We start from the raw sequence: 17380 nt of genomic DNA on the forward strand, positions 1-17380 counted from the left end.
ATAGTGCACTACTTTAGACCAGAGGCCTATGGGCCCTGGTCAAAAGTAGTGCACTATGTAGGGAAGATTGTACTATTTGGGATGGATACTTTCACAGCGCGGCTCTCCACACCACCGGATCGTGTGAACAAGTTGTGGGCTCACTTTAAAGCAGACACGTTTTGGCTGCTTCACGGAGACGCTTTCAGAGTGTGATACTGATCAGATATTGTCAGTCTGTCTGAGTTACTGTATAGGCTAGAAAATCCTACGTGTTTATTTCCTTAGTCGCAGTATAACTTTTACCTCTCTCTCTCTGTCTCTCTCTCTCTCTCTCTCTCTCTCTCTCTCTCTCTCTCTCTCTCTCTCTCTCTCTCTCTCTCTCTCTCTCTCTCTCTCTCTCTCTCTCTCTCTCTCTCTCTCTCTCTCTCTCTCTCTCTCTCTCTCTCTCTCTCTCTCTCTCTCTCTCTGTCTCTCTCTCTCTCTCTCTCTCTCTCTCTCTCTCTCTCTCTCTCTCTCTCTCTCTCTCTGTCTCTGTCTCTGTCTCTGTCTCTGTCTCTCTCTGTCTCTGTCTCTGTCTCTGTCTCTCTCTCTCTCTCTCTCTCTGTCTCTCTCTCTCTCTCTGTCTCTCTCTCTGTCTCTGTCTCTGTCTCTCTCTCTCTCTCTCTCTCTCTCTCTCTCTCTCTCTCTCTCTCTCTCTCTCTCTCTCTCTCTCTCTCTCTCTCTCTCTCTCTCTGTCTCTCTCAGTATTTTTTAGTTGATATTTTAGTTGAACAGTTGGTAAGCGAGAGGCATAATGCTAGCGGCTGTGTACTGTATGTCAATGATAAAGCATTAGGTTTTGTTGGCTCCAGTCAATTGTGTTTTTATTTGTCTTAGTCTTGGGGGAATCCAGACATGGGGACACATCACATGACGCATAAAAGCTACATCAATACTGCACGGCTACAAAATGACAAATGGCACTGCCTGGTACAGTTATATTCCCAGCTTGCATTAATATATTTATCTCTCCATTTAATGTAGGGCTGGATGGAACCATTGATATAGACTCAAGTGTATCTACTCTGCTTCTCGTAAGTGAGTCTGTCGAAAGAAGTGAGAGACAGAAAGAGAGGAGTTCAAATCAAAATCAAATCCAATTTGATCGGTCACGTACACATGGTTAGCAGATGTTATTGATCACGTACACATGGTTAGCAGATGTTATTGATCACGTACACATGGTTAGCAGATGTTATTGATCACGTACACATGGTTAGCAGATGTTATTGATCACGTACACATGGTTAGCAGATGTTATTGATCACGTACACATGGTTAGCAGATGTTATTGATCACGTACACATGGTTAGCAGATGTTATTGATCACGTACACATGGTTAGCAGATGTTATTGATCACGTACACATGGTTAGCAGATGTTATTGGTCAGGTACACATGGTTAGCAGATGTTATTGGTCACGTACACATGGTTAGCAGATGTTATTGATCACGTACACATGGTTAGCAGATGTTATTGATCACGTACACATGGTTAGCAGATGTTATTGATCACGTACACATGGTTAGCAGATGTTATTGATCACGTACACATGGTTAGCAGATGTTATTGATCACGTACACATGGTTAGCAGATGTTATTGGTCACGTACACATGGTTAGCAGATGTTATTGATCACGTACACATGGTTAGCAGATGTTATTGATCACGTACACATGGTTAGCAGATGTTATTGATCACGTACACATGGTTAGCAGATGTTATTGATCACGTACACATGGTTAGCAGATGTTATTGATCACGTACACATGGTTAGCAGATGTTATTGGTCACGTACACATGGTTAGCAGATGTTATTGATCACGTACACATGGTTAGCAGATGTTATTGATCACGTACACATGGTTAGCAGATGTTATTGCGACTGTAGTGAAATGCTTGTGCTTCTAGTTCCGACAGTGCAGTAATATCTAACAAGTAATCTAACAACTCCACAACCACTACCTTATACACACAAAGCTAAGTAAAGGAATGAGATAAGAATATATACATAGAAACATATGGATGAGCAATGACAGAGCGGCATAGGAAAGATGCAATAGATGGTATAAAATACAGTATATACATATGAGATGAGTGATGCAAGATATGTAAACATTATTCAAGTGGCATTGTTAAAGTGACCAGTGATCCATTTATTTGTGGCCAATGATTTCAAGTCTGTATATAGGCAGCAGCCTCTGTGTGTTAGTTATGGCTGTTTAACAGTCTGATGGCCTTGAGATTGGCTCAAAAACAGATTCTTTCTGTCCCAGCTTTGATGCACCTGTACTGACCTCGCCTTCTGGATGATAGCGGGGTGAACAAGCAGTGACTCGGGGGGTTGTTGTCCTTGATGATCTTTTTGGCCTTCCTGTGACATCGGGTGCTGTAGGTGTCCTGGAGGGCAGGTAGTTTGCCCTCGGTGATGCGTTGTGCAGATCGCACCACCCTCTGGGGAGCCTTGCGGTTGTGGGCGGTTCAGTTGCCGTACCAGGCGGTGATACAGCCCGACAGGATGCTCTCAATTGTGCCTCTGTAACGGATTTTTATTTAACCTTTATTTAACCAGGTAGGCTAGTTGAGAACAAGTTCTCATTTGCAACTGCGACCTGGCCAAGATAAAGCATAGCAGTGTGAACAGACAACACAGAGTTACACATGGAGTAAATAATTAACAAGTCAATAACACAGTAGAAAAAAAAGAGAGTCTATATACATTGTGTGCAAAAGGCATGAGGAGGTAGGCGAATAATTAACATTTTGCAGATTAACACTGGAGTGATAAATGATCAGATGGTCATGTACAGGTAGAGATATTGGTGTGCAAAAGAGCAGAAAAGTAAATAAATAGAAACAGTAAGGGGATGAGGTAGGTAAAATTGGGTGGGCTATTTACCGATAGACTATGTACAGATTGGGTGGTAGACTGGGTAAAAAATGTTTTTAAAGATGCCCCCTATCTCACTCTTTCGTTCTCTCTTTCTGTCTCTCTTTCTGTCTCTCTCTCTTATCTCTCTTTCTCTGTCATCCCCCACTCTCTCGGGTGAGATGACTGTTCTCATGGCAACGCAGGAGATTGCTTGAAAATCGCTGTGGTTGTTGGGTGCCATGGCAACACATTACATATGACGGGGAGTCTTCCTCTGTTGGGGTTTTTATTAACAATCATACATATCACCCACGGTGACTGACACACGTCTCAGTCAGCACAGTTCAGTAGAGCGCCACACTCCACACACACCTGCACTTGAACATGGTCAGCTTGGTTAACATGGGTGGCAACAAGTGGGTGTTCCTTTGGGTGGCGTTGCATTTTTTTGGTTTCCTAATTCAAATTGTAATGTTAGGCACCTACTGCTAATCCCGTGTTGCATGCGCTTTACAGTAGTACAGTACTACACGTTACGTGGCAGACATTTTCAGGGACCTCTGTATTGGATGCGTACAGCGCTTCGAAGGCGTGTTAGATTCAGTCAAATACATACTGCTTAGTGACAAGGTGTAGTAGGACAGACAGATCTCGCTTTGTCATCTTCATCACCATCTGTCCATTGTTCTTTCCCCTCATTGTTGAAATGATCTGGTGCCCTCCCTCTCTGTTACTGCCAGTTAGCCGTCTCAGGAATCTCATTAAGCACACATTTAACTCCGCACGTTGCTGCCCTCCCTCTCTCTCTGTCTCATTTATAGACCAGTATTTATTTATTTCCTGGATTAGAATTGTTTCGGAGGCAGGCAGAGAGTTGCCATGGAGACGGCGGCCGCAGCCGTGGCAACCAACACCCCAGAAAGGAGAGCGAGCAGAGAGAGAGCGAGAGAGAGGAAGCGAGGGTGGCAGGTCACGGGTGGGGGAGAATGATTTGAGTTTATCTGGCAGTGGCATGCACTTGTCGACACACACAGTACATGCTGATACATATTCACACAAGCACTTTATACATTATGACTCTCTCTCTCTACTCTCGCTCTCCCTCTTACTCTCTACTCTCTACTCTCTCTCCCTCTGTCTTACTCTCTACTCTACTCTCTCTCTCCCTCTTACTCTATACTCTCTACTCTCTCTCTCTCTCTCTCTCTCTCTCTCTCCCTCTTACTCTCTACTCTCTCCCTCCCTCTTACTCTCTACTCTCTCTCCCTCCCTCTCTCTCCTCTCTCTCTCCCTCTTTCTCTCTACTGTCTTTCTATTCTCTCTCCTCTCTTACAACTCCCTACTCTCCTCTTTCTCTCTCTCCTCGCGCTCTCTCTCTCTTTCTATTCTCTCTCTCGCTCTTTCTCTCTCTCTTCTTTCTCTCCTCTCTCCTTCACCACTCTCTACTCTTACTCTCTCTCGCTCCCTCTCTCCCTCTCTACTCTCTCTTTCCCTCTTTCTCTCTACTCTTTCTACTCTCTCTTTCGCTCTATTCCTCTCTCTTTCTCTCTCTCTCTCTCTCTCTCTCTCTCTCTCTCTCTCTCTCTCTCAGAAGTGAGTGTTACAGACTCTCAAAGTGGATCAGCTGTGCTACGGTAGCTTAACTTGTTCTTAACTGACTTGCCTCGTTAAATGCAGGTGAAAAAAACTGACCAAGCAACATTAAGAACATTAACATACAATAACTCAGGTTCTCAAATTCAATACCTTCATGTCTTCTGTGCATTTGTGTGTGTTTCTGCAACCATGTTATCATTTCCACTGTGTACATTAAGGTTTGCAGTTGATTTAGAACCGAAAATGTGCAGTTGGGTCATTCCACCAATTCATTGCCTTTTGATAAGTTTAACTTAGTCCCCCAAAAACGTTTGATTTCACATAATTTTAACATAAAGAGGCACATATATAAAAGAAGACCATAACAGGGTTGACGATTTCATCAAAATCAGTCATAAATCCCCTTGTGACAGGGGGAATGGAAGCTTGTTCTGTGCATCAGGGAGTGGCAACTGAATGCAAGCTTCACAAAATAATAGAAAGGGTTCAAACATTTCTAGCCTGTTTATCTATGGGTAACAGGGTTGACAGGTTAATGCTCAACCCGCTCAGTTTTCCAACACAAAAACGGCAGAAAATTCTCAAAAAGTGTAGAACCAGCTCACTTGCTTTCATTATATGATTTGACTATTAGATGATTCCTGTTTCTTTAGAATTTAGTTTTTCACAAAGCAATAGTTTCAGCAATGCGTAAAGGCCCCGACGTAAATGAATCAATAGTTTCAACAATGCGTAAAGGCCCCGACGTAAATGAATCAATAGTTTCAACAATGCGTAAAGACCCCGACGTAAATGAATCAATAGTTTCAACAATGCGTAAAGGCCCCGACGTAAATGAATCAATAGTTTCAACAATGCGTAAAGGCCCCGACGTAAATGAATCAAGTTTCAACAATGCGTAAAGGCCCCGACGTAAATGAATCAATAGTTTCAACAATGCGTAAAGGTTTCCCCAATGCGTAAAGGCCCCGACGTAAATGAATCAATAGTTTCAACAATGCGTAAAGGCCCCGACGTAAATGAATCAAGTTTCAACAATGCGTAAAGGCCCGACGTAAATGAATCAATAGTTTCAACAATGCGTAAAGGCCCCGACGTAAATGAATCAATAGTTTCAGCAATGCGTAAAGGTCCCGACGTAAATGAATCAATAGTTTCAGCAATGCGTAAAGGCCCCGACGTAAATGAATCAATAGTTTCAGCAATGCGTAAAGGCCCCGACGTAAATGAATCAATAGTTTCAACAATGCGTAAAGGCCCCGACGTAAATGAATCAATAGTTTCAACAATGCGTAAAGGCCCCGACGTAAATGAATCAAGTTTCAGCAATGCGTAAAGGCCCCAATAGTTTCAACGTAAATGAATCAATAGTTTCAACAATGCGTAAAGGTTTACCGACGTAAATGAATCAATAGTTTCAACAATGCGTAAAGGCCCCGATGTAAATGAATCAATAGTTTCAGCAATGCGTAAAGGCCCCGACGTAAATGAATCAATAGTTTCAGCAATGCGTAAAGGCCCCGACGTAAATGAATCAATAGTTTCAACAATGCGTAAAGGCCCCGACGTAAATGAATCAATAGTTTCAACAATGCGTAAAGGCCCGACGTAAATGACGTAAATTAATCGTAAAGTTTCAGCAATGCGTAAAGGCCCCGACGTAAATGAATCAATAGTTTCAACAATGCGTAAAGGCCCCGACGTAAATGAATCAATAGTTTCAACAATGCGTAAAGGCCCCGACGTAAATGAATCAATAGTTTCAACAATGCGTAAAGGCCCCGATGTAAATTAATCAATAGTAAATGAATCAAGTTTCAGCAATGCGTAAAGGCCCCGACGTAAATGAATCAATAGTTTCAGCAATGCGTAAAGGCCCCGACGTAAATGAATCAATAGTTTCAACAATGCGTAAAGGCCCCGACGTAAATGAATCAATAGTTTCAACAATGCGTAAAGGCCCCGACGTAAATGAATCAATAGTTTCAGCAATGCGTAAAGGCCCCGACGTAAATGAATCAATAGTTTCAACAATGCGTAAAGGCCCCGACGTAAATGAATCAATAGTTTCAACAATGCGTAAAGGCCCCGACGTAAATGAATCAATAGTTTCAACAATGCGTAAAGGCCCCGACGTAAATGAATCAATAGTTTCAACAATGCGTAAAGGCCCCGACGTAAATGAATCAATAGTTTCAACAATGCGTAAAGGCCCCGACGTAAATGAATCAATAGTTTCAACAATGCGTAAAGGCCCCGACGTAAATGAATCAATAGTTTCAGCAATGCGTAAAGGCCCCGACGTAAATGAATCAATAGTTTCAGCAATGCGTAAAGGCCCCGACGTAAATGAATCAATAGTTTCAGCAATGCGTAAAGGCCCCGACGTAAATGAATCAATAGTTTCAACAATGCGTAAAGGCCCCGACGTAAATGAATCAATAGTTTCAACAATGCGTAAAGGCCCCGACGTAAATGAATCAATAGTTTCAGCAATGCGTAAAGGCCCCGACGTAAATGAATCAATAGTTTCAGCAATGCGTAAAGGCCCCGACGTAAATTAATCAATAGTTTCAGCAATGCGTAAAGGTCCCGACGTAAATGAATCAATAGTTTCAACAATGCGTAAAGGCCCCGACGTAAATGAATCAATAGTTTCAACAATGCGTAAAGGTCCCGACGTAAATTAATCAATAGTTTCAGCAATGCGTAAAGGCCCCGACGTAAATGAATCAATAGTTTCAACAATGCGTAAAGGCCCCGACGTAAATGAATCAATAGTTTCAGCAATGCGTAAAGGCCCCGACGTAAATGAATCAATAGTTTCAACAATGCGTAAAGGCCCCGACGTAAGTGAATCAATAGTTTCAACAATGCGTAAAGGTCCCGACGTAAATGAATCAATAGTTTCAACAATGCGTAAAGGCCCCGACGTAAGTGAATCAATAGTTTCAACAATGCGTAAAGGCCCCGACGTAAATGAATCAATAGTTTCAACAATGCGTAAAGGCCCCGACGTAAATGAATCAATAGTTTCAACAATGCGTAAAGGCCCCGACGTAAATTAATCAATAGTTTCAACAATGCGTAAAGGCCCCGACGTAAATTAATCAATAGTTTCAACAATGCGTAAAGGCCCCGACGTAAATGAATCAATAGTTTCAGCAATGCGTAAAGGACCCGACATAAATTAATCAATAGTTTCAGCAATGCGTAAAGGCCCCGACGTAAATTAATCAATAGTTTCAGCAATGCGTAAAGGCCCCGACGTAAATGAATCAATAGTTTCAACAATGCGTAAAGGCCCCGACGTAAATGAATCAATAGTTTCAGCAATGCGTAAAGGTCCCGACGTAAATGAATCAATAGTTTCAGCAATGCGTAAAGGCCCCGACGTAAATTAATCAATAGTTTCAGCAATGCGTAAAGGCCCCGACGTAAATGAATCAATAGTTTCAACAATGCGTAAAGGCCCCGACGTAAATGAATCAATAGTTTCAGCAATGCGTAAAGGCCCCGACGTAAATGAATCAATAGTTTCAGCAATGCGTAAAGGCCCCGACGTAAATGAATCAATAGTTTCAACAATGCGTAAAGGCCCCGACGTAAATGAATCAATAGTTTCAACAATAATCGTAAAGGCCCCGACGTAAATTAATCAATAGTTTCAACAATGCGTAAAGGCCCCGTAAATGAATCAATAGTTTAAAGGCCCCGATGTAAATGAATCAATAGTTTCAACAATGCGTAAAGGCCCCGACGTAAATGAATCAATAGTTTCAACAATGCGTAAAGGCCCAGACGTAAATGAATCAATAGTTTCAGCAATGCGTAAAGGCCCCGACGTAAATGAATCAATAGTTTCAGCAATGCGTAAAGGTCCCGACGTAAATGAATCAATAGTTTCAGCAATGCGTAAAGGCCCCGACGTAAATGAATCAATAGTTTCAGCAATGCGTAAAGGCCCCGACGTAAATGAATCAATAGTTTCAACAATGCGTAAAGGCCCCGACGTAAATGAATCACTGATCACGTGAGATAAATACTAATGTTAAGAAAATACTTTGTCAAAGCAACAAAGTAACGAGGGCTTCCTAATGACAGAGCGTGTTAAAAAGTCACAGGCGGGGCACGGAGGGACGTGTCAAAACGCTCAATCTTCCGTTTATTGATTTCTCCTTGTGGTCTATATTAAAAGGGCACTTCATTTAATAGAACAGCCTTTTAAAATTCAATAATGACGCACAGTTTCTACTTAAAATGTCAAAGGCGATCCGTGTTATTGTAAGTCGCCCCTGTATAAGAGCACCTTCTGATTTTAGTCAAATGTATGAATGTTAGTGTAGTGTGAAACCAGAGTGTGTCATACAGTATATTAGAGTGTTTAGTGGGCAACACTTTACATCCAGTTACTCTTATAGCAGCCAGTCAAGTCATTGACTCAAACAAAAACATTCTTTAACCCGTGTTGTAATGGTGTAATAACTATAGTAACATTGTTTCCTCGCAGGTATCTGATGAACGTGACGTTCGAGGGACGTAACCTGTCGTTCAGTGAGGATGGATACCAGATGCATCCCAAACTGGTCATCACCCTGCTAGACAAGCAGAGGCGCTGGGACAAGGTGAGTATCTCTCGTCTTCCTCTCCTTCTCTTTCTATGTCTCTCTCTCTCTCTCTCTCTCTCTCTCATTCCCTCCCTTTCTCTGGTTTCTTTCTTTGATTTCTCTCTATCTTTTTCTTCCTCTCTCCCTCTCTCTCTTTCTTTCTCATTCTCTTTTCTCTTTCTTTCTCTTTCTCTTTCTCTCGCTCTGTTTATTTCTCTCTCTTCCTCCTCTCTTTCTCTTTCTTTCTCTTTCTTCTTTCTCTTTCTCTTCCTCCTCTCTCTTTCTCTCTCTTTATTTGTGTTTTATTTGTCGCTGATTATTTATGATTATGCACACCACCCAATCATTCGTCCCTCCTCTCTCTCTTCCCTCCCCTCTCTCCCCAGGTGGGTAAGTGGGAGAACAGCTCCCTGTCCATGAAGTACCACGTGTGGCCCAGGTTCGAGCTGTTCTCCGATGGGGAGGCCCGGGAGGACGACCACCTGTCCATCGTGACGCTGGAAGAGGCTCCCTTTGTCATCGTGGAGGACGTGGACCCCCTCAGTGGCACCTGCATGAGGAACACCGTGCCGTGCAGGAAACAGCTTAAAATACTGTAAGACAACTAGGATCCACCTTAACCAAATACACAACCCTATACAGTATTCCCTCTCTCCTATTGATCATATCTTGAGTGCTGATGCCAAATTCAACTACAGCCGTTTATACCATTACCTCCTTCATGAAACAACTCAAAATACTGTGAAAACTATAGACCTATAGACCTATATCACTATCACAGGTGGCCGGTGGCACCTTAATTGGGGAGAACAGGATCATAGTCATGGCTGGAACGGAATCAATGCAATGGTTTCAAACACATCAAAAACATGGTTTCCATTCACTTCATTCCAGGCATTAGTATGAGCCGTCATCCCCTCAGCAGCCTCCTGTGATCACTATTGAATATAGACGTCAATGTTTAGGGTGTCATACCTGTAGCTCAAAATCCTATGAGAACAGTAGACCAATATCTCAATTAAAACAGACCAATATCTCAATTAAAACAGATCAATATCTCTATTAAAACAGACCAATATCTCTATTAAAACAGACCAAAATATCTTTAAAAAAAGACAAATATCTCTATTAAAAACAGACCAAAACATCTATTAAAACAGACCCATATCTCAATCAAAAACAGACCAATATCTCTATTAAAAACAGACCATTATCTCTATTAAAACAGACCAATATCTCTATTAAAAACAGAGCAATGTCTCTATTAAAAACAGAGCCATATCTCTAATAAAAACAGACCAATATCTCTATTAAAAACAGACCATTATCTCTATTAAAACAGACCAATATCTCTATTAAAAACAGAGCAATGTCTCTATTAAAAACAGAGCCATATCTCTAATAAAAACAGACCAATATCTCTATTAAAAACAGAGCCATATCTCTGATAAAACAGACCAATATCTCTATTAAAACGGACCAATATCTCGATTGAAACAGAGCAATATCTCTAATAAAAACAGAGCAATGTCTCTAATAAAAACAGAGCAATATCTCTATTAAAAACAGAGCAATATCTCCATTAAAAACAGAGCCATATCTCTGATAAAACAGACCAATATCTCTATTAAAACGGACCAATATCTCAATTGAAACAGAGCAATATCTCTAATAAAAACAGAGCAATGTCTCTAATAAAAACAGAGCAATATCTCTATTAAAAACAGAGCAATATCTCTATTAAAAACAGAGCAATATCTCTTAATAAAACAGACCAATATCTCTATTAAAAACTGAGCCACATCTCTAATAAAAAGAGTGTCACGCCTTGGTCATAGTGTTTTGTGTTTCGTTATATATTCGGTCAGGCCAGGGTGTGACATGGGTTTATATGTTGTGTTTCGTATTGGGGTTTTGTAGGCATTGGGATTGCGGCTGAGTAGGGGTGTAGCTTAGGTTGGCTGCCTGAGGCGGTTCTCAATCAGAGTCAGGTGATTCTCGTTGTCTCTGATTGGGAACCATATTTAGGTAGCCGGGGTTTCACTGTGTATTTCGTGGGTGATTGTTCCTGTCTCTGTGTAGTGTTCACCAGATAGGCTGTAATTAGGTTTTCACGTTCCGTTTGTTGTTTTGTATTTCATGTATCGCGATTCATTTATTAAAGACATGAGTAACCACCACGCTGCATTTCGGTCCGACTCTCATTCGACAAACGAAGAACGCCGTTACAGAGAGCAATATCTCTATTAAAACAGACCAATATCCCTTTGAAGAAATACCAATATCCCTATTAAAACAGGCCAAAATCTATTAAAACAGACCAATATCTCTATTAAAAACAGACCAATATCTCTATTAAAACAGACCAATATCTCTATTAAAACAGAGCAATATCTCTATTAAAAACAGAGCAATATCTCTATTAAAAACAGAGCAATATCTCTATTAAAACAGACCAATATCTCTTTAAAAAAATACCAATATCCATATTAAAAACAGACCAAAATCTCTATTAAAACAGTCCAATATCTCTAATAAAAACAGAGCAATATCTCTAATATAAACAGAGCAATATCTCTATTAAAACAGCAATATCTCTATTAAAATAATCTAATATCTCTATTAAAAACAAAGCAATATCTCTAATAAAAACAGACCAATATCTCTAATAAAAACAGACCAATATCTCTATTAAAAACTGAGCCACATCTCTAATAAAAAGAGAGCAATATCTCTATTAAAACAGACCAAAATCTATTAAAACAGACCAATATCTCTATTAAAAACAGACCAATATCTCTATTAAAAACAGACCAATATCTCTATTAAAACAGACCAATATCTCTATTAAAACAGAGCAATATTTCTATTAAAAACAGAGCAATATCTCTATTAAAAACAGAGAAATATCTCTATTAAAACAGACCAATGTCTCTTTAAAAAAATACCAATATCCCTATTAAAAACAGACCAAAATCTCTATTAAAACAGTCCAATATCTCTAATAAAAACAGACCAATATCTCTAATAAAAACAGAGCAATATCTCTATTAAAAACAGACCAATATCTCTATTAAAAACAGACCAATATCTCTATTAAAAACAGACCAATATCTGGATGAAAAACAGAGCTCAAATTCTACTTTTAGGGGAGAAAATGTTTAGTACCTTCATGGCATCTATAAAATGGAATCATCCGGTTTTAGGGGAAAAGCAGAAAAGAGGCAAAGCCTGAACCTGATGCTTCCGGTCATCCATCGACCCCGCTCAGGTGTTTATTTTATGCCTGCTACATTAGGTTAATAAGCCCTTAAGCATCACAATACCTGTGACTCAACTTAATCAGCTTCTGTAATTTATTGTTTTTATTCACATAATTCAGATAGCTGAAATGATATTAAGGGTATACCTTAATGAAGGAATTAAGGGTACGATAACCTTTGTTATGTTTACTCTATATATAACATGCTGGAAGCTTTGTACTGTATGTCCTGTCTGTCTTGTATTTATTTTTCTCTGCTGTCCATATCTCTCTGTCCCCCTCCCATTTCCATGCCCATACTTTTCTATCATGTTATACTTCTTTCCCTCTAATGTGTTTTGGTAATTTCATCTATCTCTCCATTTCATCCTCTCATCCTCTCTCAATCTATTTATCTTCTGATAAACCCCTTCCCTCCCTCTTTCTATATCTGGACTATTTTACTTTTCTCGTCCACATTTTGTTCACGCTTCACTACACTTACCCTTCTTCAGTTTCTCCACTTCACCTTGCCCTCCCATAATGGATTCCCCTCATTGCCCTCCTTTTTCTCTCTCTCCTTTTCTCTCTGTCCTTTTCTTTCACTCCATTTCTCTCTCTCTGCTGGCCTATCTAAATTCCCTGGAGCTCCTGCCTCTCATTCCTTGCCCTTTCCTCCTTTTATTATTGACATTTCATCCTCTTCTCACCTCTCCTGTCAACTTCACCATCACTGTTAATTTATTGTTTCTCCCCCTCTCTTCTGATCATCCTGTACCTGTCCCCCCGTCTTCTGACCATCCTGTACCTGTCCCCCCGTCTTCTGACCATCCTGTACCTGTCCCCCCGTCTTCTGACCATCCTGTACCTGTCCCCCCCGTCTTCTGATCATCCTGTACCTGTCCCCCGTCTTCTGACCATCCTGTACCTTCTGATCATCCTGTACCTGTCTTCTGACCATCCTGTACCTGTCTTCTGAACATCCTGTACCTGTCCCCCTCTCTTCTGACCATCCTGTACCTGTCCCCCCGTCTTCTGATCATCCTGTACCTGTCCCCCCTCTTCTGAACATCCTGTACCTGTCCCCCCTCTTCTGACCATCCTGTACCTGTCCCCCCCGTCTTCTGACCATCCTGTACCTGTCCCCCTCTCTTCTGACCATCCTGTACCTGTCCCCCCGTCTTCTGATAATCCTGTACCTGTCCCCCCGTCTTCTGACCATCCTGTACCTGTCCCCCTGTCTTCTGATCATCCTGTACCTGTCCCCCCGTCTTCTGATCATCCTGTACCTGTCCCCCGTCTTCTGATCATCCTGTACCTGTCCCCCCGTCTTCTGACCATCCTGTACCTGTCCCCCTGTCTTCTGACCATCCTGTACCTGTCCCCCGTCTTCTGACCATCCTGTACCTGTCCCCCTCTCTTCTGACCATCCTGTACCTGTCCCCTCTCTTCTGACCATCCTGTACCTGTCCCCCCGTCTTCTGATAATCCTGTACCTGTCCCCCGTCTTCTGATAATCCTGTACCTGTCCCCCCCTTCCATCTCTTCTGAACATCCTGTACCTGTCCCCCTCTTCTGACCATCTGACCATCCTGTACCTGTCCCCCCGTCTTCTGATCATCCTGTACCTGTCCCCCCGTCTTCTGACCATCCTGTACCTGTCCCCCCGTCTTCTGAACATCCTGTACCTGTCTGATCCCCCCGTCTTCTGATCATCCTGTACCTGTCCCCCCGTCTTCTGATCATCCTGTACCTGTCCCCCCCTCTTCTGACCATCCTGTACCTGTCCCCCTCTCTTCTGACCATCCTGTACCTGTCCCCCTCTCTTCTGACCATCCTGTACCTGTCTCCCCGTCTTCTGATCATCCTGTACCTGTCCCCCTCTCTTCTGACCATCCTGTACTTGTCCCCCTCTCTTCTGACCATCCTGTACCTGTCCCCCTCTCTTCTGACCATCCTATAACTGTCCCCCTCTCTTCTGATCATCCTGTACCTGTCCCCCTCTCTTCTGGTCATCCTGTACCTGTCCCCCTCTCTTCTGTCATCCTGTACCTGTCCCCCTCTCTTCTCGTCATCCTGTACCTGTCCCCCTCTCTTCTGAACATTCTGTACCTGTCCCCCTCTCTTCTGATCATCATGTACTTGTCCTCCCTCTCTTCTCATCATCCTGTACCTGTCCCCCCTCTGTTCTGATCATCCTGTACCTGTCCCCCTCTCTTCTGATCATCATGTACCTGTCCCCCCTCTCTTCTACCTCTCTTTGATTGGCCCCAATTATTTTTGCCCTTTGACCCACCTGGTCATTGATTTCTTCCTGTGCCCCATTATAATTTTTCTCTCTCTTTCCCTTTCTTATCTTTCCTCTCTTTCTATTTTTCTTCCTCTCACTCTTATCCTTCTATTTCTCTCTCTTTGTCTCACTCTATCTCTCTTTCTCTGTCGTTCTCCCTCTCCCTTCCTCCCTCTCTCTCTTATCCTCCTTTTTCTCTCTCTGTCTCACTCTATCTCTCTTTCTCTGTCGTTATCCCTCTACCTCCCTCTCTCTCTCTGTCTCACTCTACCTCTCTTTCTCTGTCGTTATCCCTCTACCTCCCTCTCTCTCTCTGTCTCACTCTACCGCTCTTTCTCTGTCGTTCTCCCTCTCCCTCCCTCTCTCTCTCTGTCTCACTCTACCTCTCTTTCTCTGTCATTCTCCCTCTCCCTCCCTCTCTCTCTCTTTCTCACTCTACCTCTCTTTCTCTGTCGTTCTCCCTCTCCCTCCCTCTCTCTCTCTGTCTCACTCTACCTCTCTTTCTCTGTCATTCTCCCTCTCCCTCCCTCTCTCTCTCTGTCTCACTCTACCTCTCTTTCTCTGTCATTCTCCCTCTCCCTCCCTCTCGCTCTCTGTCTCACTCTACCTCTCTTTCTCTGTCATTCTCCCTCTCCCTCCCTCTCTCTCTCTCTGTCTTGCTCTACCTCTCTTTCTCTGTCATTCTCCCTCTCCCTCCCTCTCTCTCTTATCCTCTTCCTTCTGTTTCAATTTCAATTTTCAATTTAAGGGTCTTTATTGTGGGAAACATATGTTTACATTTCCAAAGCAACTGAAATAGATAATAAACAAAAGTGAAATAAACAATAAAAACAATAACAGTACACATTACACTCACAAAAGTTCAAAAAGAATGAAGACATTTCAAATGTCATATTATGTCTATATGCAGTGTTGTAACTATGTGTAAATAGTTCAAGTACAAAAGGGAAAATACATTTTTTTAAATCTCTCTCTCAGGAACCAGACAGTACCTGGCCAGTACACCAAGCGCTGCTGTAAAGGTTTCTGCATCGACATCCTGAAGAAGATCGCCAAGCAGGTCAAGTTCACCTATGACCTCTACCTGGTCACCAACGGAAAGCACGGCAAGAAGATCAACGGCACCTGGAATGGAATGATCGGGGAGGTGGGAGTTTGTCCGTTCTTTCTCACTGACTCTCTTTTGGCGTTCTGACTCTTATCTCCTTATTTCCAGATCTGGGTTCAATTAGTATTTGAAATGTGTTCAAATACTTTGACTGTTTGATTGATTGAGCCTGCCTGAAGTACTAGGAGGGCGGGGTTTGCACGTGTGGGACTATTCTATTGCTTCTATCGTGCCAGACAAGCTCGATTGAGTGCAGCACAAAGTAATTTAACAAAAGATGAATACTATTTGAACCCAGCAGGTCTGATTTGACTGCCTTTATATCCTAGCCTGCGGGGGGCTTTGATCCGCTCATTTCAAGTCTGGGAGAGAAGAGGAGAGGAGGCTCTTCATCAGACTCAGAGAGGGAGAGTTAGCAGTGGGAAGAGCCTCAGGGAAAGCCCCTACCTCGCCGGCATTAATTCCCATATTAAATCACATAGCACGTGTTAGATACAGCACTGTACTGCATCCTCTATGAAAGGATGTCCAAGTTAAACGACCGCGGGTGGAACGAAGAAACGTGTAGCCTTGCCTGACAACTGATCAATGTTGTGTTTGTATATCAGGGACAGAGATGCTGAGGAATGGATTCCTCTGGCATTATAAAACCTTTGACTGGATTCTGTAGTAAAACGACAGGGAGACGTGTCAACGTAGGAACACCCGGCTTATGCAAATGCACAGGCATGCCTGTTCTCATCATCCAAGTACGCGGCTAATGATTTCATTTAGATAGGAGAGAAGGAGGGAGCCAAAGATAAACGAGGGAGAGAAATGGCCACAAACTAATGAAAAACATCAGGAGGAGGAGGGAGAGAGGAGGGAAGAATTCATACTCACTCTGCTATGTGTTCACCCTGTTAACACAGCCTGTTGTGGCCCACTTTTATACACTGCCCAAGGCCTCAGGTATTAACAGCTAAATATACCTGTAGAGACTCAGAGGAGGGACGGGAGAGAGTGAGTGGAGGGAGGGATTAGGATATAGGGGAGAGAGCAGAGGAGGGAAAGGTTTGTGGCAAGAACAGAGCTTTTTCCAGTTGTAGTAGTGATTCACTATACAGTGTAGTAACCCAGTTTCCTTCTCCTTCATTATTTTTCACAGTCATGTTTCGTATCAGATCTAAAATGACAGTGTATGTGAAGGGAAAAGGTGACCTCTCATTGATATACAGTAGTTTACAGTTGTAGTATAAAGTAGTAACCCAGTTTCCTGGTCCTTCGCCGTTTCTCTCTGTCCTGTTTTGTATCAGATCCAAAATGACCTCCCGTTGACCCTGTCTCTCTCATTGACTCAGGTGGAGCAGAAGAAGGCCCACATGGCCGTGGGGTCGCTCACCATCAACGCGGAGAGGTCCGAGGTCATTGACTTCTCCGTGCCCTTCATCGAGACGGGGATCAGTGTCCTGGTCTCCCGTAGCAACGGCACTGTCTCCCCCTCCGCCTTCCTTGGTGAGAATCAGAGTACCACTGGCACCTGGTGTTGATGGAGATGCTTCACATCCATATGTCGTGACTTGACTTTAACATTATTCTGAAGACTGTGATTTATCTAATTAGTTAACTATGTTTAATTGTTACCCAATTAAATTATTAATGTAA

At 42.4% G+C, this 17380-nt stretch overlaps 1 protein-coding gene across 1 annotated transcript in view; it reads left to right on the forward strand.

The window, feature by feature from the left end:
* The window catches only part of LOC118364691 (glutamate receptor ionotropic, NMDA 2B-like), a 126193-nt gene that overhangs the window by 101760 nt on the left and 7053 nt on the right, over positions 1 to 17380 (forward strand). Inside the window, exons 7-10 of the mRNA XM_052490154.1 lie at positions 9001 to 9115; positions 9484 to 9692; positions 15607 to 15775; positions 17077 to 17230. Coding sequence (XP_052346114.1) covers positions 9001 to 9115; positions 9484 to 9692; positions 15607 to 15775; positions 17077 to 17230 — 647 coding nt within the window. The remainder of the gene's footprint in view (positions 1 to 9000; positions 9116 to 9483; positions 9693 to 15606; positions 15776 to 17076; positions 17231 to 17380) is intronic.

The sequence above is a fragment of the Oncorhynchus keta genome, chromosome 32, assembly GCF_023373465.1.
Source record: "Oncorhynchus keta strain PuntledgeMale-10-30-2019 chromosome 32, Oket_V2, whole genome shotgun sequence".
Lineage (NCBI taxonomy): Eukaryota > Metazoa > Chordata > Actinopteri > Salmoniformes > Salmonidae > Oncorhynchus > Oncorhynchus keta.